The sequence below is a fragment of the Pistacia vera genome, unplaced genomic scaffold (assembly GCF_008641045.1).
Source record: "Pistacia vera cultivar Batoury unplaced genomic scaffold, PisVer_v2 Contig222, whole genome shotgun sequence".
Taxonomy (NCBI): domain Eukaryota; kingdom Viridiplantae; phylum Streptophyta; class Magnoliopsida; order Sapindales; family Anacardiaceae; genus Pistacia; species Pistacia vera.
Window position 1 is genome coordinate 1,014,742 of NW_022196027.1, and position 23,322 is coordinate 1,038,063.

The 23,322-nt window shown below is 36.9% G+C and overlaps 2 protein-coding genes across 2 annotated transcripts; both read right to left on the bottom strand.

Annotated features, from left to right (window-relative positions):
- Positions 1 to 9,092: 9,092 nt before the first annotated feature.
- On the bottom strand, positions 9,093 to 11,835 carry LOC116130511 (GDSL esterase/lipase At5g03610-like). Its single transcript, XM_031416246.1, has 5 exons — positions 11,745 to 11,835; positions 11,425 to 11,649; positions 10,422 to 10,693; positions 9,614 to 9,908; positions 9,093 to 9,515 (listed from the first exon to the last, which is right to left on the bottom strand). The coding sequence occupies exons 1-5, from the start codon at positions 11,794 to 11,796 to the stop codon at positions 9,307 to 9,309; spliced, it is 1,053 nt and encodes a 350-aa protein (XP_031272106.1). The 5' UTR covers positions 11,797 to 11,835; the 3' UTR covers positions 9,093 to 9,306.
- A 10,115-nt stretch (positions 11,836 to 21,950) lies between these two features.
- LOC116130484 lies at positions 21,951 to 22,295 on the bottom strand. The gene has a single exon (XM_031416226.1). The coding sequence runs from the start codon at positions 22,282 to 22,284 to the stop codon at positions 21,970 to 21,972; it is 315 nt and encodes a 104-aa protein (XP_031272086.1). The 5' UTR covers positions 22,285 to 22,295; the 3' UTR covers positions 21,951 to 21,969.
- Positions 22,296 to 23,322: the final 1,027 nt, after the last annotated feature.

The window sequence follows — 23,322 nt, forward strand, 5'->3', positions numbered from 1 at the left end:
GGTCAAAAGACTACATCGTGCACTGATATAACCAAATGATAAATCATTGACTACATGCTTTTCCAAATGATTTGTCGTTATTCAGTCACGTTCGAAAAACAGTTTATCAACCGTTAATCCATACCAATGCCCCAGTGACATGACTATCATCGTCCTCCGTACTTATATCAACTCATGATATCTTTGGAAAGCATCTGATATGCCTACTGTGCAATATAGTTGCCCAAATTATATTGCTTCCGTAGGGAACCCTTTTGGATAATTCATTTACCGATTAAATGAATCATCTGGACAATTCATATACATATTTATTTTAAATGCATGACTTAATAAAGGAAGCAATTTACATATATGAATTGAAGAACACTTTCTTCTATTATTTATGATATATATAGATACAAGACAAAATGCTCTGAAACCGACAACACGAATGGTTTCTAGGGCATACACTAATATACACTAACAGGGCTGCCTTTTCGTCCCAATTCGCACACTCCACTTATGGCCCATAAGTTATGGGCTGCCTTTATGGACAATTCGCACACTCTACTTTGGCCTTTTTTTTTTTTTTCTAGGTTTTTTTTTCACTTGAATTAAAGTTATATACTTATATTTATTGTAATTGAATTTGAATTCATATAATTTTAATGTACATCAAATAAAGCTAAATTTAGTTCCAAATGCAAAATCTGCTCCATTACGGGACATAATATGTAAATTTACTAGTTTAACATGTTATAATCTTTTAATATTTGAACTTGAATCATGAGAAAAAAGATGAGCACAATGGGACAGAATATATAAATCTTCTTCCTTTGCCTGCTATTCTAGATGAAATAAATTAATAGGATTAGGATCAACACAAATTAAAGAAATGATACACGTTACAAATCATACAAATAAAAGACCAAACTTCTCAACAGATGATTAAAACCAAAAAGGAGCCATATTCACATAGCTTTACTATTTTTTATTTTTTTATTTCCTTCTTCTCTAACATCTTCACTTCAGCTCCGGACCCTTCAACTGAGAAAGCTAGAACTTTACTAAAAAGCTCCTTATCTTTCAAGTGATGCTCTTTAAACATTCCCTGAAAACTTTTAACATGTCAGAAAATGTTACAGGACATCAAATATCTGAGCCGTGGGCTCTCCTGTTCAGTGTTCATTGCAAAGAGATGAGGTCACCAAGAAATACAAAGCAAAGAGCCAAAGAGATAAGGTCACCCACCGGAAACAGACGATGACGTGGAGACTTGGTGAAGGAAGAAGAATGGTGACCGCGACTGGTGACTGCCGATTGTTAAGCAACAGATCAGTGAGCAAAGATCAGCGGCGTCAGCAAAGATCGGTGGCTACTGGCTGAGGTGTGACCGCGTGACTCCGACGTGAGAAGTGAGAACACAAATCTGAGAACTGAGAACACAAATCTGAGAACTGAGAATGCGAGAAAGAGTGAGAGACAGAGATTGAGTCACTGAGACTCTGAGAGTGTGAGAGACTGAGAGTTACTGAGGTGAGCATCTGAGTATCAGTGCGACTGAGTCTGAGTAGTGAGGTCTGAGATCTGAGTACTGGAGTAGTGGAGGCATGGAGCTACCGAGTGAAGACTGAAGTGAGTGTTAGAGTGTTACAGTTAGTGTAGTGACTTAGTGAGTGTTAGGGATTGCAAAATAAAAAACTAAAATATAATTTTTTTTTTTAAATTTCGATTCAGAAAACCGGTTCCGGGTAATCGGAATTTATTGTGTCAAAAACCGAAACCGAATCGGATTTTTGATTTTTTTTAATATTCGAACCGAAACCAAAAAAAAAAAAAAAAACCGGATTTTCGGTTCGGTTTCTCGATCTGGTTCGGTTTTCGGGTTTTTTTTCCACCCTTTAGCATAGGCCCAATCAGGATTGGGCTAAGGCCTTGGGTCGTGACATGTTTATTTCCTTATTGGACCTCGTCAGGCTCAAGACGATTTTTGACCCTAACAGTTAGCCCCCCACTCTCTAAGTTAAAGGGTATTTAGCTTAGAGATTAAATTTAATCAAATGAGTGCGGACTGAGCAGATCAGTACTAGCAGCTGATTAGGTCGGATGGACCGTTGTTTAGAGAAAGTTCACTCGACTAACCTGAGTTGGGAGGAGTTTGTTCGACCAACCTAAGTTGAGAGGTATTTGTTAGACCAACCTGAGTTGGGAGGAGTTTGCTCGACCAACCTGAGTTGGGAGGTATTTTTTTGACCAACCTAAGTTAGGAGGTGAATGCTCGATCAACCTGAGTTGGGAGAAGTTTGCTCGACCAACCTGAGTTGGGAGAAGTTTACTCAACCAACTTGAGTTGAAAGGTGAATGCTCAACTAACCTGAGTTGGGAGGTGAATGCTCGACCAACCTGAGTTGGGAGAAGTTTGCTCGACCAACCTGAGTTGGAAGAAGTTTACTCGACCAACCTAAGTTGGGAGGTGAATGCTCAACCAACTTGAGTTGGGAGAAGTTTGCTCGACCAACCTAAGTTAGAAGAAGTTTACTCGACCAACCTGGGTTGGGAGAAATATGGATGTTCGCTCGACCCACTTGAGTGGGGAGGTTGAGTATCCTCGAGAGTATGTTGTTCCTTCCATAGGTGTAAGAATGTGTGAATCATAGACCTCTACCGAATCACTTAGAGATGGTAATGTGTACCTTCCACTTGACTCGACTCATGTTGATGATTAGACGGTGTATGCTAAGTGGAGCTTGTGGTGACCGACTTGTAGTTGAAAATCAATGTATTGGGCCTTGTGGCCGAGTCGATGTAAACCAATTGTAGTTGAAAAAATTATAGATACTGAGTACCAAGGCCCTGTCAGCGTGACCGACTGTTGATGCAATTTGGGTCTCGCGTCCAAGTCAATGTAAATCAATTGTAGTTGAAAAATTTGTAGATGACAAGAACCGAGGCCCTGTCAGCGTGACTGACTTTGTAGTTAAAAATCTTTGAGGGCTATGTGGCCCAGTAGGCGTGACAAGCTTTGTAGTTGAAAACATTTGATTGAAGCTGGAGCAGTGATATGCATGGCATGAATGTTTTAAGCAAAGAGCCGAATGGAGAGTCAATATGCCTGATGTGCATGTGTTATGGACTGAATGAAGAGTGAGCTAAATGGAAAAATGGGCTGCATGTATTTAAGTAATGGGTTGAATAGAGAAAGATTTAACCAAATAGAGTGTTAGTTAAACGGAGAAAATGACACACACCTTTCCCCTTCAAGTGCTACCACCCATGCTTGCTGAACCGAGTGGAGTATTTGATTTGACTTTTGAGGAGGTGATACGAAAGTACCATTAGTCTACAGGCGAGTGGCTCTTTAGATGCATTGAATCAGTCATACTCGAGCAAGAGTTGTATGAGGGTGAGCTTAGACAGACCCACTCGGCAAAGCTCACGCAACTAGAATGAAGAAATAGCCCCAACCCTGAATGAAGATGTTCTAGAGAAAGGTAGAGTTGTAGTCTCACTGTATCAAGTAACAAGCCGTACGGAGAAGTAATAAGCCAAATGGAGATGAATGAGCCAAATGAACTCATGGCCGAACGGAGTGCTAGTCATAAAACTGTATTTTCACTCTTACGCCGAGCCGAGTGACGACTTTTATAGTTGTTACTTGGGCATACTTTTGCCACATGGGGTGATTGAGTATGTGTCGAATGGAGTTATCTAAACCTGTATAGATAATTTGAGGGATTATATCCTTGTTCTGAGGTAGCTTGGAATCCACTCGGCTCGGCCCACTATATCGTGTGGGGAAGGTGTCCTGACTGCTAAGTCAAATGAAGTTGATTAGGAGAACCACTTTCGATTTTTAATTTTTCCCACTCGGTTGGTTGAGCCGAGTGGAGAGAGTTCTTGTTGAGTTTGATCAAAGCTGCATGGAGACAAAGCTGAGTGGGAGTTGTAGGGCCAATTGAGACTAATATTAACGTGCTGCCCACTCGGCGGACCAAGTCGAGCGAAGCCATTGTGCATTCTCCAAAGCGAATTAGATTTCCAAAGAATTCCAAATAAAACTTTGATCAAAGCATGTGAGCACAAATATGGAATATGGGCTCATTGTGCAAGCGGCCGAAAATAATGAGAAAAAATCACCTTTCCAAAATTTCGCCACATGGCGTTTTTAACCAAGGTACATTAAATGCCATAATGCTTTGGCAAAGGAGTAATGCTAGCCTTACTCACTCCCCCTACTCACTTCTCTTACTCACCTTTGTAAATATAAAGTATAGTAAGGGTACCATAAGCATAGTACGGGTACCATATGCCATTTTAACAAAGGTGAGTAAGAGAAATGAGCAAAGGGAGTAGTAAGGCTAGCATTTTTCTTGGCAAAGGCATTCATTCAATACCTATAACTTTTTTTTTTTTTTTCATCTCTTTTTAAGTTTTACTTTTTCCAGCAGAAGTTGTGGGCGATTTCTCCAGAGATTCCACAGTGATTTCTCCCGATTCTTTCATTTTGTTTTTCTCTATTCTTTTTGTGTTCTTAAAACCTTCTAGGCTACTCTTAGATGAATCTGAGGTGAATTTTTGTCGACTTTTGAAGAAGAAAAATTTGGGTTTGTCTTAAATACGAGTTTTGAGTTTGTTGAAGATGACTTTGACATGCTTTTGAGTAGTTTTTTTACGGATGCTGGATAGAATACGGGATGAGCAATTTCTGAAGGACCTTTAGTATTTGGAAGTGTTTGGCTTTGGCTTTGGCTTTGGCGTTCATGCTTAGGATTTGTATTTCAAAGGAAACTTCACAAGGTGAAACTATATTGGTGAAATCTGGGCAGATTTGCACTCATCTAAGGAAGCAAGATGGACGGATTTTGGATTTTGTCTTGTTTTTCTTGTGTTAGGATAGAACAAGGGTTGGCATGTGTTGTTGGATAGGAGAGTTTTGGAAGAAATCGGTTTAGTTGCTTAGGAAGGGTGGTCTTTTGCTGGATTTGCTGCTGATTCCGTTGACTGAAATTCACTTGATCGTACAAAGCTTGCTGCCTTAAGATGGTGTATGCAGAATGTTGTTGTTGTTGCTACTGTTGAATTTGATTCAGCCTTGAGATTGAGGGGGATCAATTCAAGGTTTGTGGGATTTTAGTAATTCGACATAGAGGCAACATTAACGTTCTGAACCATTTCTTGTGGTTGGAGAATTTGCGGGTCAAGAGAAGGAGAGGAAGATGGGTTTTTAAATACCCAAAAACATGCTCAAGAGATGTAAGGGTTTTTAGAACACGAAATACCCTCTAAAAAGAAATGAAACAATACGAAAAGTGATAAATATTCTAACTAATGCATGGAACAAATTATGAATATGGGGGATGTGTTTTGATGCTTCAAAGTATCATATCACATGCTGAATAGATATAATATGACAGGTGAATAGATAAAACAAATGAAGAAAAGTGAAGAAAAAATTTCTTATCGTGATGAAACTTTCAGGTTAGCGATGTCTGTTGGAGGGAGTTACGTGCCTCCTCTCATGTTGCAAGTCATTGTTAGCAGATGATTGTCAGGGCCCCACAGTGGACGCCAAACTGTAGATGCAAAAAATCTACTGTCATGAGAATAAGGTCTGATCCCGTGAGGTTGAGGCCATTGACAATTCGCTAGACGTACACACATGAAAAGACAAGCGTGAAGCTTACGGAAAACACTGAGGTGGTGTTTACCGTAGGCACTCTGACGCTCAAGTTAGCAAGGCTGGAAGAGATGATTTAATGAGAATTAGGGAAAAAAAAGGATTACCAGGAGTCTTGTCGAAGGCTAGGACTACGGTGGAGGCGTCAAGTTCTTAGGAGCAAGAACTCATGAGCAAATAGATGGTTTTGAGTAGTGTAGATTGACTATGAGAGCCTTTAATGAGAGGGCAAACCTTTGTTTTTATAGTGAACCCAAGGGGTTGGAATCCTAGTAGGACACTGAGCCCTATTTTGGAAGATAATCCCCATCAGAAAAGAAATATGATTTCTTGCCTTTATCAGATTAAGTTTAATAGTTTGAATAAGATTTGGAATCTTAGTAGAAGAGATAGAATGAAATTCTGATTTCCTATTTATGGACTGTTGCAGGCTAATGGGCTGAAACCCAGTTTAGCTTAACTTATAGGATATCCCAACTCATAGAGTAGGTAGTTCACAAGGTGATTTTAAGCGTAGGCTCAATAGAGATTGGGCTGAGACCCTAGGTCGTGACATGTTTATTTCGTTATTGGGTCTCGTCAGGCTCAAGACGATTTTTGGCCTTAATAGTAACTCCATGAGTCAACAATATATATATATAATATATATATTATATATATATATTTTGTCCTGACTACCAAGTGGCTCGTTACAGATAGTTTCCTAATATATGTTTCAACATGTGATAGCCTTCACTTTCCATTTTTCTACAATTACACTTGACCAAATCTGACCACTTTTGATATATAAGTTCATGTACTTTAGAGTTGCCTTCACTTCCCTTATGAATCTTGTTATGCCTAAAGAATGCAAGTCCAGTCAGCGTGCAAAAGTCAGAGCATGGGTACACCTGTAGCCGAGTCACATGAGGAAATGAGCAACATGCTCTTGTCAGTGCAGTGGGTGCGCGCCAGACCAGCCAGGAGCTGGAAAGCTTCCACATGTCCAAATTCCTGCACCACATCGCGTAAATCACTTTGGAAGGTGGGCAATGGGACGTAAAGGAAGATTTATACGGATAATCCTACCAACTCACAGATTTAATAATCATAATCTTAATCTATCCCACTATAAATTGAGGGTTTCACCCTCATTTTGGAGATTTAGCTACTCTCTCTCAAGAATATATAGCATCCTCTCTCTTGTACAATCATTTGTAAGTTAGTTCGCTAACGCGACCTGACCTCCATCATTAATACAAAAATCAGTAGACGTAGGACTTGCTTCCTTAGTATCCAAACCACTTTATACGCTTTTTCCCATTGTGTTTACTCTCATTTTTTTTTACATTCACGCATGTTTTCTAGGTCTGCTCAGCTTTTCACACGTGCGTTTGGTTGGTGTCAAAATCAGGCATCAACAAATCTTATACAAGTAATGATTATCATCTTCACTCATTAATTCAAATAAATACAAAAAGATATTCGATAGCTAAAATTAAATAAAATTCATTTAAAATTTACTGTATAATCCGACTACATACTTGTAAAAAATATTATGTGTATAAATCTCAATAATTTGTTTCTCTACATGTTTTTCGTTAATGTCAAAAATATCAGCAAGTAATTCCTCATGACGTTGATGTACAAGTGCCCTATTGAATCTCGTTATAAAATCAATCAAAGAATTCCTTTTAGAAACATACATGTTGAGAAAAGCATGTGAACTTTCTGCTCGTTGGCAGGCACCCATTTTGAATGTAAATCATACAGAGACTATAGTAATCCAATTTAAACAATATCTATGAGGAAGAAGTTGTAAAATTGTTGGGTCTTGATCAATAATAATGGTTGTAGGAGGATCATGTGGCATGGCTTTCTTAAGTTGCTCAAAAAGCCAAACAAAAGAAGCAGAAGTCTCATCATTTAAGCAAAAAATGATTGACTTATGGTACAAAGATCATCCTCTATCAACTAGTATCGAATAAAACCACATCATCCTCAAACTTATAAGCTCGCCTGGATATTGCACCATAAAACATGAATAAGCGATCTTCATTGTCTTTTTTAATGGTAAAAGTAAAAGTAAACGTACAACTTTTCTCTTGTTCTGACTGAAAATGTTCAAGCAACATATACATCGTCTCCCTGCATCCCATTACGTAAATCTCTCTCATAGGTTTAAAAATCTTTTTTTTTTTATTTAATATCTCTAGCTTGTCATTCAAGAATACTAATTTGCTAGCAGCTGAAAGCTGTTGGGTTTATGATTTTTTGGCATTAGCCATGTTACGATGAGAGCTTCATTTATTGATGAATGGGAATATGCATATCATCTAGTGATGCAAATTCTTCACCTATTTTAGGCTTATGATCATACAATAAATAAATCTATTTAATAATAATTTAACGTGAGTTAATTTATTTTTACAAGTTCAATATAAATGAATTTAAAGAAAAAAAAATTGAAGAATTCATATTGAAAAAATAAACACAAAATTATTTAGGACTTCAATAAAAAATCGATTCCAAAAGTGATTGTAATTTTGATCGAAAGTGATGAAAATAATCAACTGTTTTGATGACATTGTTCGCATAAAAATATAATGATCATACAATCCTGAAAAGTTTACTGGGTGACATGAATAAAAAATATAGGATTGATGATTATGCATATTTTTTTTTACCTTAGGTAGTCTTTTTCCACTTAAATATGTGAAAAATGCTAAATTCAATATTTTTTTCACTTTTCTCTCGTTGTGACACATTTACAAAGAGACAAAGAAAACGAGATCATTTACTTTTAATATTCACGTGTCACAATGAGACTGATAAATTGTTTTACCATGTACACACACACACATAATCAAGCTCCATGCCGGGCGACCAAATTTTTTGTAAAAATCCAGACTTTAAATAGTGATCGATTGGATGGCTCAGGTATCTTTTTTTATTTTGTTTCTCTTACATTTTAAGACTCTATAAGTTAGCTAATTAATACATTTGATTTTCTTCTCTCTCTCAATCTTCTTCCTAGAGAACAATAGAGCCTACTACTTTGTTCCATCTACATTACTGATTGCTCTATGATTTAGAAACCTTTTATCATTTAGTTTGAAATTGTTTTTAAAAGTGTAGATTTGATATCATCAAAGTAATAATAAAGATATTAGGATAACAATAAAGGTGGACTCATAACTCAATTTTACAAACTTTCTCTTACAATCCTAACGTAACACTTCGCAATTGGTTAAACGAGATCCATTATGAGTTGCTATATCAAGATTGTAAAAGTTTATGAAATTAAATTGTAAGTATAATATTAACCATTAGGATAAATATGTACTTGATGGCCACTTCCCTTTAAACAACTTCAAAAGGTGACAATTTTCGCTTGGAATAAAATAAATGGTTAACTTTGTTAATAAACTTAATAGATACGTCACTCAATTACCCATAAATCAAATGCAAATTTTATTACAAATAGTGACTCTGCAACTCTAACCTTGTAAATCTATTAGACAATAGCACATCGCTACTATTTCTTTGATTTCATATCAATTAACTAAAACCCAGACAATATTACAGCAAACAAGAAATTGATAAACAAATTAATCAAGAGATAGCATGGATTACATATGAAACATTTTTTAATAACGAAAATTCTACGATTAGATCTGTTCAAGATTGGCGTGCAAAACTGAGTACACGGCACGCCACCCCTCCTGTGTCGGATGCACCGTGTCCCAAAAGAAAGAAGATTCCGGCTTCTCACACACACTGTACTTCTTTTCTCCCTTCCCATCTATACTACCACATGAATACGCTGTGCTTGTTCCAATACAACATGGCTTCAATGGATTCCCAAACTTTGAGCCTCCTGCATATGTTAAAATATTAGCTACCATAATTAAACAGATGTTATCAAATCACAGATTAACCCCTAAGTACTATATGTATAATAAGCTGAATGGTCACCTTTGCTCTTGAAAACAGTCATGAATGCGCCGTAAAGATCCAGAATGACAATCTTAGAGTCCTTAGTTTCATTGTTTAATTTTGCCACTGCTTGCTGCAGCAAGAGATTGTGGAAATTGACGAGTTCGTTCTGGGTTCCATTGCACTGTTGGAAGGAGGAAGTAAAGGTGCTCTGAGGGAGGCATCCTAAGGGTTGCAGACCTGATACTATTAAGTTCTTCACTCCCAGGCCTTGAATACGTTTTAAATTCAAAGCAAGTTGATTCACCACTTGTGTAATAAATGGTTGCCAACCCTGTTATCAGTTCTTCAACAAGCTTAGGCTTCACTATGTTCATTATACCACGAAAAGTAATAAACAAACAACATTTGCATAATATTCAATCTTTAACATGTGGAATAAAGGTGAATGTTTAGACGCTAATTTGATTAACTCTAAAATTTCGGAGGATGGCTCTACTCTGCTGGTAACAAAATATAAACAATCAGTTTCTAACAAAATAGTTGACTTCTAAATGGATTTGGTGTATGTTTTGATTGAGATTCAAGCCTCAGTTTATTTTATTTTTCTGGAATTTTATTAGAATTTGCAAAGGTGTACGGTAGCATGTCAAATAGTGGGGATCAACTTCAAATTAGGTGTCCCCATCTAAAAGCTTCAATTCAAGACGTATAAGACAAGGACAGTGACACCCACTCATCCAAAATGGCATAATCATGAGTGAGATGCGTTTATTTTGTTTTTCTTTATATGAGATTACTTAACCATTAAATTTATCCATTCTGAAAGAGATTGTGTTACTGTTACCTCAGCAGAACCATTTCTTGCAATATAAGTAGAATAATCATTTCCGGCGACGGAGACGAGGCCGACAGAGAACTGTAGGTCCTGAGGTGTGTACACTTGATCCTTTATGAGCTGTTGAAAGAAATCGATCTGGGTTGTCATATTTGGCTCCGCAATTAACGTATCGAACACGCCCGTCCCACCATAAGCAAAGTTCATTCCGTATCTCAAGTGTTTGATTCCTAGTTTTCTCCATCTGTATGGTATTGGGGACTTCACTCCCACAAACCTGGCTGCCATTTTTTCATTAATTCAATTATTAGTTTTTTTTTTTTTAATGTTTACTAAAGCACAGTTGACAGATGTACCACAGCGAATACCTTTGCAAAAAAGCATTACTGATAAAGTTTATGGGGATGACACATTTCATTAAATAATCAAAGGCACTACATATTAATATATTATTGGTGATCATGTAGCAATAGCTGTATGAGTTAAGAAAAAGCACTAGTGCTCACTCCTCAGCCACCTGTTTTTTCTTTTTCTTTTTCTTTTCTTTCATCTTCATTTAGGGTTACAAGAAGCCTTAAGACTACTTTGGATTCATACCCACTTAGAGATGGAGATAAGTATGAAATTATAAAGTGGGGCATCTGTGTTTAATGAAGGTTATCACGTATATGACACCAGAGTGAAAAATAAAACGAGGAGATAAACATCAATGTCTGGTGGCTGAGAAAAGCAGTAAGTAAATAAAATAATAAAACAAAAGTGTGCTGTGCGATCACGTGAGGAAAGTAAGAGTGCGAAAAAGGATTGGATACCCATCTGACATAACAAGATAAAAAGAAATAAACAAGGAAAAAAAAGTTGACCCAATAATGCAAAATATACAGTCAAAAGCAAGAAGCGGTGTGTAGTAATCATAACAAGATTAAAAAGTGGCAAGAACCTACTAAGCATTTCCATAATACTACCAAAAAAGAAAGCAATAATCATCTTCAATTCTGATAAATTTAATTACCTAAATAATCTGTCAAGACGCGGCCGTCAGAGAAACGACCAGCTGGTTTACCGGGAAAGGTGATTCCGTAGGGCTGTTTCCAAGAACTGGCTACCGGTTTCCCGATGTTCCCTGTATCGGCATATGAATCTCCGAACACAAAGAGCTTTGTGGGTTTAAAATCAAAGACATGATGTGTGCGGGGAAGGTGGTGACGATGAGATGACCCCAACACTGTTTGTTGTCCTATTTATCCATGCAACAAACACACAAAGGTTAATTAATTAGCTATAAATAATGGTAGTATGTAAAGTTATGAAGTGAAATAAATGTAATTTAACCTGAAAGGAGAAAGAAGTTGAACAAGGAGAGGAAAAGATGCTTTGGGTCCATTTTATGGTAGAAAAACAAGTGGTGGAGAGGCTACTGAGAGAGTGAGAGGGGTGAGATGGAAATGGAGGAATCAGAGGATGATTTATATAGTGGGGGGGAGGATTTGAAGCACTTTATTTAGTGGTGATGGAATCACCATGAGGTGACCTAGCTTGGTCAACCTCTGAAATTAATATTTAAGGGTACGATTACGATTGTACTCGGTCCTCGGACATAGTTTTCAATATTCAAACTCAGATTTAAAACAATTTCCTCCTCACGGTTTGAACAAAATCAACACACCCACGGGTTTTTAAAACTAATATATACACCCGAAAAATTAATTACTTTATTATAATACCCTTTGTCTAATCATACTTTTCTTTTCGGTTTTTATTTCTTTATTATTTATTTTAATATTTAATTTAACCAATTATATATAAGTTTATACAATAGTTAAATTATTATTTAATTTATATAATAAACTAAAATTTAAAACACTTAAATTTAGTTGATCACATATTTAAATAATTAATAAAATAAAAAAGAGAGAGGGAAGTATAATAAGATAAAAGATACTAGAGTACTGTCGAAATAAAGTTTTAAATTCTCTTAAGTTTTTATTTCTTCAATCTTATATAATTAAAATAAAATGGAATGGATATCTAATTATACAAACTACAAAGGATATTATAGCCTCTATCAGTAAAGTAATCAGTATTTTGGGCGTACGTGTTACTTTCCAAAACCATGAGTGCATTGAATTTCCCCAAACCTTGCGGAAAAAATTCATAAACCTTGTTCAAACAGGGAAAGGAGAGGGACACAAAGAAATAGTAATATCTTAAAGAAAAGTTCAAAGGGTTGAATTTTTTATAGAAGGAATTATAGATATATGTATATGTTCAATATGTTTAAACTGTCTAATGAAACTCTTAATCAACATAATGTAATTCAAAATAATCAAGATATTATTTATAATAAATACATATTTTCTTTTTGAGATTAATTTCCTTCCACCTTTTTATTTGAGGGATAATATGGCATAGAATTATAGTCGGTGATTTATTATTATTTTTTTCTTCATTGCCTTATAATATAAAGTTGGTGTACTGTGGAGCAGTTGCTTGAATTTTGGCATGATTATTATGAGTCGCAATTTTACACCTCACCGACAGTCATCAAAGGGTTGTATATTTTGGAAAAGTTAAAAGAGAAAAGGTGCATGCTAAAGGCCAATTCAGCGTTATATAAGTTATCAATAAATAAATAAAAGAGATAATATAATTCTCCAAAGAGATGAAGATATGTAATCTTATTCAATTCCGAGATATACATAAACAATTGCATGGACACTCTTTATATAAGATTTATAGCCTAAAGAACTTGTTCTTCCAAAATCAATTATATATCCTCCTCCATAAGTTCCAAGAACCAGACCAGCCTCCCATGAAAAAGTTAATTAGACCTTCTTGAGAATAGCTATTGTCCGGTCGAAGCATAGTAATACTTTTGCATTTAATGTAGATTTATTAACTTGATTTTTTATATTGATTCATCCCCTAATCATATTCTGATATGTCACTTTATATGAAAGTTTGTATATAGTCTTTATAAATGTAGTATTATTCAAAGATTAAATACATTTCCTGACGTCGGACTGTGTTAGGAGAGGTGGTTTATTCCAATGTCACATTTGCGTGGGAAAAAAACTCCAAAATCTCATTTTTCTTATAGTATTAAATTGTTCATGAATCAACATATCATTCATCTTTATTTAAGGAGTATATTTTTTATCTCCACTCTTTCCTTTGAATGATTATATATATTTCATATATGTGGTAAAATATATAATGAATTTTAGTTATTGACAAACCCAACACATAATGACATGTGTTGATGCTCGATTTTGACACCAATTATTTGCACGTGCAAAGTGTTAAGCGGACTTAGAAATTACATGTGAATTGGAAAATGAAACAAATAAAAATGGAGACGATTTTTAAAATGGTTCGGATACTCAAAGCGAATCCTACGTCCACTGTCTTTTTATTTATGAAAGAGTACAATCAGGTCGCATGTAGCGATCAAAGAGAACAGAAATATAGAGAGGGAGAGAGAGAATGTTTATATTATCAGGATTAGAATCCCGAAAAATTATAGGGGAGCTCTCTATTTATAGTAAGAGGTTTCTAGGTAATGATTATGGGTCTGCCAACGGGTAGGTGTTGTACAGTTCTCACCCTCCTTCCCATTGGCCAGTTGCATAGAGGATATCCTTAAATCGCGTAAGGCTTGGGCAAGTGGGCGACTCCTAGCCACTCACTCGCTATGCCTTTACCTGCCAAGCTGATGACAGCTTAACTCCTTATGTCCTTGGACGATGTGGTAGCGCCTGAACGACACAATGCCATCTTGAACTCTGATTGGTCCTCGCTGACGTAAGCCTGCATTAGCCCTTATTTTTTAAGCATAACAGAAGCCCCCAGTTCTTAAGGTTCAAGGCTTGAACTTTGAGAACTTCATGATTATGCTATGATTTGGCTCATCCCAAGGATCGCTGGCTCGAGCTGCAAGTGGAGGACGGCTGAAATAACATGAAGTTCACGATTTTACTCGACTAGCGAATTGAGTGGAGGTCGCGATCATCCCCTAAAGGTTTAGAGACCTAGGGTCAGATCCTGCTCAGTGCTATTCCAACATACTTCGAACTTTGTCCACCACTCTTCGACCTGAAAACACTTAGAAAATTCTCGCCGAAAATTGGAGGTTACTTCATTTCGAGCTCGGTCCATGGAGAAGAATGTTTCATTTGAACGACCTCTTCAGATGTTATTCGTTGCGCTTGACAGTTGGCCTGTTTAATAAAGTAAGATTTATCTGATAGATTTGTCTTTACGCAATAAGTGTCAACCATGAACATTAAATGCAAGCCATGTTGAAATGACATGCTTTTTTAAAGCATTAAATGCGGATGAGGGCGCATTCAATGTGGTGAAGATAACCACGCCGACGTTTGGTGTCTCCAACGAAGGGAAACGTCGATTGATCTTCACGAAGCATGAAGGTTACTCTTTATGAGGATTGGCGACATGTGGTCACATCCAACAGCTAGGAACGCGTCTCGCCCAAACATCGCTTGCAAAGGAAACCAAGCGTCACCTTCTTCCCTATAAAAACCCAATCTCATTTCATGATTTTCATAGAACTCAAATCTTCAGAGAGAAAAAATAGAATATTTTGTACCCAAAAAACCAATTCATCCTTCTTCCAGTTGATGCGCACTCGCGTTATGACAGAACGTTCATCCGCAGCAACCAAGAGGTAAGGAATATTCTTCCCTTTTTTCTTTTCATTCCTATTAAAAACTCAAATTTTTCACAACAATGGTGGCTTTGAACGATTGGTAAACTTGACATGATGCACATCTTTGGGTAGTTTTCAAAAAGGAACACTCTTAAAAATAAAAAATCTAGGGCACAGATCCTTGGGAACTCGTTCTCAAGGACGTTTAGGGTTTTTAGGGGCTAAGGAAGGAAAATGAGGGTTTTTCTTACTCTTTCGAGTTGTCGTATGAAACACTACGTACGAAGACTGAGTCACCTCTTTGTGTCGCACCTTTCCAGACTTTAGGAGTAATAGACGCTTCAGAGATGAGAGTAGTTGCTAGAGCCAACTCGCAGGCCCCGAGCACCTCAGCGGGTCCTGTGCAGGCAGTGCTATCAGCAACCACTACGAATGAGATTCAAAAAGCGGTAGACCAGTTTGCGATCAACGTAAACATCTACCAGCATAGGAAGCACACCGCTCAGGACCCTTTAGAGGGAATGGCTGTGATCTCAGAGTCAATCTTCAAATGCGGGGTAACAATACCTTTCCACCCCTTCATCAGATCGATCCTCGATCACTTCGAGGTCGCGCCATTCCAATTGACACCCAATGCATATATAATAGCGATTGTTATGTACATCGCATGCCGCGAACACAAACTCGGCGAGTTAACAACGTTGGAACTTGCATGCGCTTACTACTTGAAGAAAAGCAAGGACAAAGGTTCCTTCTATCTCTCGAAGTGATCTATGATCGAGGGAGGGATATTTGGTTACCCCAGCAATGTGTATTATCTGCCACCTGTTTTTCCTTGCCTTTTCACATTGTAGTGCACGTGGCATGGGCCTTCACCCGTTTCCGTGCTTTAGGGTGACCTATAGGCATTTTTGACTGTGGCATCACCTTGTCGGACTCGGGTGGTACAACCTGATCCAAACGGTCTAACCTTCGGTTAACCGTTTGGAGAGTATTATTGAATCTCTCTAGGTAATCAATTATAGTTGGGTCAAGTTGTGAGCTCGAAGGAATGTCCGCTGCGGTACTATGCTGAATCGGGGGCGCTTAAGGAGAAGTGTCATCTTGTACCCGGGGGACCTCCTCATTGCTGGGGCTAGCTCGCTCGATTTCGAAGCCACGGGCCATTTGCAAGTGAATATACTCGATTGATCAGATATTCCTAATGAAGAGCGGATACTAAATCAGACCCTCTTTCTAGCGCCAAACTATTTTGACACCAATTATTCGCATGTGCAAAGTGCTAAGCAAACTTAGAAATTACACATTAACTGGAAAATGAAACAAATAAAAAGGGAGACGATTTTTAATTGGTTTGAATGCTTAAAGCAAATCCTACGTCCACTGTCTTTTTTCTATGAAAGAGTACAATCAGATCGCATGTAGCAATCAAAGAGAACAGAAATACAGAGAGGGAGAGAATGAGTGATTATATTATCAGGATTAGAATCTCGAAAAATGAGAGAGGAGCTCTCTATTTATAGTAAGAGGTTTCTAGGTAATGATTATGGGTTTGCCAATGGGCAAGTGCCGTACAGTTCCTATCTTACTTCCCATTGGCCGGTTGCACGGAAGATATCCTTAAATCATGCAGGACTTGGGCAAGTGGGTGACTCCCAACCACTCACTCGCCAGGCCTTTACCTGCCAAGATGATGACAGCTTTACTCCTTCTATCCTTGGACGACATGGTAGCGCCTGGACGGCACAAAGGCTTCCTGAACTATGATTGGTCTTCGCTGACGTAAGCCTTAATTTTTTAGGCATAATAACATGTTACAAATATTGATTCTTACTTATTTACATTTTAAGAAAGTTATTTATTTAATTTTTATACCATTTTAATGTTTTTATTTTTTGATATTCTATAAAATGACATAATTTACCGTTATATCCATTTTTTCTATTTTTTTTCTTTTTTATATCTCTCTTCTAATTTGTATAACACATTGAAGAGTTAAGATTAGATTTAGTTAATGTCATTTACAAGGTAATTAATTATGCAAGGTACATTAAATTTTAACCAACAAAAATGTGTTTGATAGGCTAATTAAAACTCTTTGATAATGGGCCTCTTGAATTTTTCAAGATAAGCTTTATAATTTATTTTTACATCATTTGATTTTGAATATGTAATGAGATATAATTGAACATAGAAATATATTCCGGTCACCCCAAAAATTGGATCTTGACTCTCATTCATGCTATGCCATGTCATTTTGTATGCAAGGTTGGTATGTGTATTATCAACAAAGCTATGGACACCAAATATTTTACACCGAAAATGTGTACCGGCCTACGTGTACCCAGGCGCCTGATTTTTCTATCAATTTTTTTCTAGTGAACGGCCGTCCATCAAATATGGATGGCCGTTCACTCACATGGACTCCCGTCCATATTATATAATATGGAGGGGGGTCCATATAAGACGGACGGGCGTCTCTATTTAAAGGACACCCGTCCATAAATAAAATACAATAAAAAAATTTTATAAACATTAGGGATGGCCGTTCATCCGTTATGGACGGTCATCCCTTCATTTTGGACGGGCGCCCGCAAATAAGGGACGCCTGTCCTTAACCAAAATATAAAAATAAAAAATAATTTGGGGACGACTGTCCATAAATTTTGGACGGCCGACCCTTACATCCATACTTAAAAAAAAAAAAAAAAAAAAAAAAAATTCCTAAACAAAACTCTTCTTCTTCGTCTTCATTCCCCATCTCCTCTCTTTTTCTTCGTCTTCATTCCCCATCTCCAAAGCCCTCCAAAGCCCAAAAGCTTTTTCACAGATCCTCAAGACAGATATTGAAAGTCGAATAAATATAAGTTTTAGAGGTAGAGTTAATAAAAATAGAATGAAAAGGTTACTGCAATATTTGAATTTCTGCCTCCTTTTATCTCTTTTCAAAGCAAGAAAATGCAAAACTTGAAGCGACCATAAATCTATCATTGCTACAGGAACTAGGAAAAACCGTTTGCGAGGAAGCCAGTTGACTGATGCCACAGGCATATAATGATACAAGTGCTTTCCTCCATCCAGCTTCTAGGAGTAACTATATGACAATTATCATAAACCACCAGAGAATGGTTTTCTGATGATTGTGGCCAGTACTAACTTAAGATCCACCATTGGTATGGCCTGTACCTCATCGGCCGCCTGAATCTGGGAACCCTTCTGCGAATGTGGAGAAATAAGTGAATTCAGAACATGAACAGCCACAGAAACTGATAAATTTGATTTATATTTTTTGCAGCATGAAACAAGAAATATAAAGGCAAAGCTAGCAGTTTCCAAGCCATCAATCAAAAACTAAATTAAAAAAAAAAAAAAAAAATTTAATCTATTGCACTTCCAGCGGAGATTCAAAATGTTGCTTGAATGAAGCAAATATACAATTCATGACACGTACGTACACTAGTTTCTAAATGTGAAGCAGGAAGAAAACATAAAAGTATAAAGGACCCCTCCAAAGCCCAAAAGCTTTTTCACAGATGCTCAAGACAGATATTGAAAGTGGTTCAGTCTCTGCCCAGAAAGCTTGACTCTTCTGTTGAATGGGAACCCGTCAGAGAAGCGAACCAAGTGAAGCTCAAGACGCGTTACGGTCATTTTTTGAGAGCCAATGGGGGCTTGCCGCCTTGGAGAAACTCTGTCACTCATGATATTCCTCATAGAACAGCAACTTACTTGGAGTTTCTGATAAAGCTGTCCGTGCTCTCCCTGTTTTGCTTCTTAGTTTTCTGGGCTTTGGAGACTTTGGATTTGGCATGCCCACCTCATAAAACAAAGACAAAGAAGAAGAGAGGAGATGGGGAAGGAAGACGAAGAAGAAGAGTTTTGTTTAGATTTTTTTTTTTTAAAAAAGTATGGACACGACGCTCGTCCAAACATAAGGGACGGGAGTCCATTAGGAATGGATGCCTGTCCAAATGTAAGGGACAGCCGTCCAAAATTTATGGATGACTATTCCCAAATTTTTTTTATTTTTATTTTCATATTTTGGTTAAGGACGGGCGTCCCCTTTTTGTAGGTGCCCGTCCAAAATGAAGGGATGGCCATCCATAACGGATAAACGGCTGTCCCTAATATTTATAAAATTTTTTTATTATATTTTATTTATGGACGGACGTCCTTTAAATGGGGACGCTCGTCTATCATATATGGACCCCCGTCCATGTGAGTGAACGGCTGTCCATATTTGATGGACAGCCGTTCACTAGAAAAAAATTGATAGAAAAATCAAGCGTTTGGATATACATAGACCGATACATATTTTTGGTGTAAAATATTCGGTGCCTATAGCTTTGTTGGTGTATTATTATTCTAAAATAGGGTTAGGCTGTTTTTTAAACACAAAATGATAGGTGGACACCTATAACATTGGTCGACGCATGAATGGACAGCAAGGCATGGACTGTATTCGCACTCGCATAGAAATAGCGAACCAATCTAGGATAAATATGAGTGTTAGGCCCAAGAAAGTCAACCCATCTTATATGCTTAAAGAAGGTTAGATATTAAATTGAGATAAGACCCCAAAGTCAACTACACAAGGGATTCATTTGCACATTCTAGCCTATGGGTGATTGGTTCCGAATACCCTATATTTTTTAAGGAATCGAAACTATAATCGATGGTTCCTGAAATTTGGAACCAGAAATTAGAACCAACTGTTTCGGTTCTTGGGTACCCAGAACTGGAACCTGTAACAAAGATTCTGGTTTTGGTTCCGGGTAGCCCAAAAATTTCATTTACCCCCAAAGTTTATAAAATGATAAAAACATCTTTAAAACATACCAAACACCCCCCCCCCCGCCAAAACAAACAATAAAATTACAAATACATTATAAAGCCTTCAGGCATTCCAACTCCAATTCAACTTTATGGGAACGAAAAATTTCACATTACAAATTACAATAATCCATTGAAAAATCACAAATTCAACTTCAAAAGAATTTAAAGTACATATAATATTTATATCAAGGTTTTAAAACCCGACTCGGGGGACAACCTGACCAAGCTATCGGGTCACGAGTTTTACGGGTCGGACCGTGACATCATCATGTTGACGTCAGCAAAAAAACAAATTTTTTTTTTTAAAATGCAGATTTTTATTTTTAATGGGTTTTAATTTTTATTTTTCTTCTCTGTTGTGTTGGTTTTGTCGAATAAAAATGGGGAAGGGCGGAGAAGAAAAAAGCTAAAAAGGGTTACTTTTAATTTTATTATTTTTGAATATTTTACTGTAGCAACCCAGGTTATACCGGTTGGATTAGTGGTTTGTTGGAAAAAAACGGGTTCAACCTCGGGTGGAAGCGGGTCAAATGCTATTTCCGGTTTTTTACATGAACTGACCTGGTCTAGCCACCGGTTCCCAATCGAACCAGTTCAATCAGCCGGGCCAGGTTTTAAAACCATGGTTTATATATCTTTATAACAAAGATGGTTCCGATTCCGATTCCTGACTGCAGGAACCAGAACCGCACAGTATCGGTTCTAGATTTTTGGAACCGGAACCTACCTGTCGACGGCTGGTTTCGGGTATACCATCAATTCCGATTCTGATCGATTTTTTTTTAACACCGCTATTCTAGCCAATTTGCTAACTCATATGTAGTTACTACCCTTTCAACATTTTTCAGTCTGAATTTCATGGCATACCTAGGATTTTCATCATTTTCTTTATCTAACACTTCCAGGCTACTATAAAATTCATATATCAAATGTTCATATCCTCCTAATCTGATTTCCATAAGGTTTTTCCAACTCAAATTTTGAATCCATTCAAGTATAGAATCTATTAAATTGAGATTAATCAAGATAGGCCAGTCAAATGTACGTCATAAGAACATACCTCTTTCTTCCATGGTCTTGAATCTTTCCTTTTGCCCCGAGTCTCTGAAAATCACACCATTTAGACCATTGAGAGCCTGTGGCCGAGCAACATTGCTTCCACTATCCATATTCCTGGTTCTAACCATCTTTCCTTGGGAGTATTTGAGGATTAGGTATGATTAAAACGAGTTTGGATTGATTTTGGTGGATCTAAAACATAATATAACCCTAAATATATACAAAAGACATAAATCTAAAAACATTAAGGAGAAGAAAGAAGAGAAAAGAAGAAAAGAGGAGAGGAGAAAAAAAGAAGTGAAGTGAAGTGAAGTGAAGTGAATGAAAAGGGCATAATCCTTCCGCATTTATATCAAAGGTCTTATTTATAAAGACAATTAGAGATGGGCTATTTTTAACTGACTCTTTAAGTAGGGCCATATAATTAAATATCTCAAAAGTTAAGGGAGGGGCGTTAACTCTGCCCTTGCTATAGAGGCTCTTTTATCAAAAGTTTGGGGATTAATAAAAGAGTAATGTGGTTACTTTTTAATTTGAATAAAGTGAACAGCATCTTAATGGTCTGGGGGTATTCAACAGTTTCCAATATCGTTGTCCCGCTTGGACTTTGAGATCTCATTGGGCTGATGAAATTAACCCATTTTAAGATAAATTCTTCAATTCTCGTTGATAGATTTAATTTTTATTTTTTTCTCTCAAAATAAATAAAAAACTTCATGATTGCAATGTTTCCTTAGAAATTTCATTCTACATTATATGCTTCATTTACATAAAGTAATCATCATCACCTCACCATCATGTATCCTGCATCTAATCTTCTTTAGAAATATCAAAAATTTTAAAACTATTTGTATTTGCAACAGAAAGTAAGAAACGATCGTGTAATTTCCTTGAGCATTAAGTTAAGCAATAATACAAAGCTACTTCCCACAGTCAAGAAAATTCCTTTGAGATTAAGCCTTTAAAACGTAAAATAAGAGCAAGAATTGAAGTCTAAGTATTGATGAAAGGAGTAATCTTGATTACAAGGCCAGGAAAAACATCATCTGGGTCGTGGATATGTGGATTCTCTTCAACAATGTAAGGATCCCCACATTTTTCACTAATAGTATGCAAAGTCTCTCCTTCTCCCACCACATAAATTTCATCGCACCGCTTGTTAATGATATTCCTTGGCTTCACTTTAACTATGAAGTCACTATCACTTGATTCACAGGAGCTTAAAATTAGCATTAGCGCCATCAACAAAGCACAATACCAAGAAATCTTCTCTGCCATTGCATGAGTTGATGAAGAAGCACGCACCATGATATTATATTATGCTGTGGATTAAGGTTTGATTTTTGATGGTGGGAATAAATGTTGTATATAAGAGAAGAGGTTTCTTTGGTTTGGTTGTTGGAGTCGGTAAGTGTAGGCTCTTGGCGGAAGTTGAAACGGTTCCCTCATTGTGTTAGGTAACTGTCCAAGACAATAATTCATAAAATACAATAAAAAATCTGAGAAAGAGTTGGTTTAACTGCTTTATTAAATGATTTTGGTCCATGGCTTTGACTTGTTTAACTTATGCTATAATTTATGAAATTGGATTCCCCGCTTCTCAAAGATTGTAAGGTTTTGCGGGGTTCCGGTTTCAAAGCCGAGAGATTCCCAGGTTCTCAAAATAAGGGAGAGCGACATTTTCCCACCCAAGGTTTGGCGAAACGACACTTTCCCACTTTTCAAGTTTCAAAACGACACTGACACACCATTAAGACCCGTTAGTAAATTTAGTTAACTGACATGGTATAATTATGGTAAAGACAAAAACACCCTTTATTATTTGAATCTAAATCCAAATCCTTAGTTTGAAAAAAAAAAAAAAAAAAATCTGAACAAAAATAGTTGGCCGGAATCACAAGGAATAGACCCGTGCTATGCTGTCGACTGCTGCTACTGCAAATCGCCGACAAGGCCACCAAATAACCCATGGATGCTCAACACAAATCCATCACAAATTCGGCCAAAAATGCACCATCAAGCAAACACTTTTTTTTTTTTTTGGGGAAATGCACCATCAGGCAAATACGAATCCGACAAAAAATCGATCACCAAACAACCTAAATTCAACCACCCAAACACCAATCAACAACACACAAACCATTCTTCAACAACACACAAAAGATAAACATTGGGTTTAAGGGAAATAGGGTAACAAAAAATCACGTTCAAATAAAGGATGTTCGTGAGTTTTCTTGGATTATTGCTGTTATTGTTGTAAATAATTATTGTAAAAGTCAGTTTAGTCAGTTGAATAATTAGTTAGTCAGTTGGATAACTAACTGCAGTAAGATTAACCATAGTTGC

Coding starts and splice junctions, on each gene's coding strand:
- LOC116130484 (XM_031416226.1), bottom strand. CDS start 22,284: ATGGTGCGTGCTTCTTCATCAACTCATGCAATGGCAGAGAAGATTTCT.
- LOC116130511 (XM_031416246.1), bottom strand. CDS start 11,796: ATGGACCCAAAGCATCTTTTCCTCTCCTTGTTCAACTTCTTTCTCCTT. Junction 9,909..10,421: donor CAAGAAATGGTTCTGCTGAG/GTAACAGTAACA, acceptor AACTGATAACAG/GGTTGGCAACCATTTATTAC. Junction 9,516..9,613: donor GACTGTTTTCAAGAGCAAAG/GTGACCATTCAG, acceptor TAACATATGCAG/GAGGCTCAAAGTTTGGGAAT.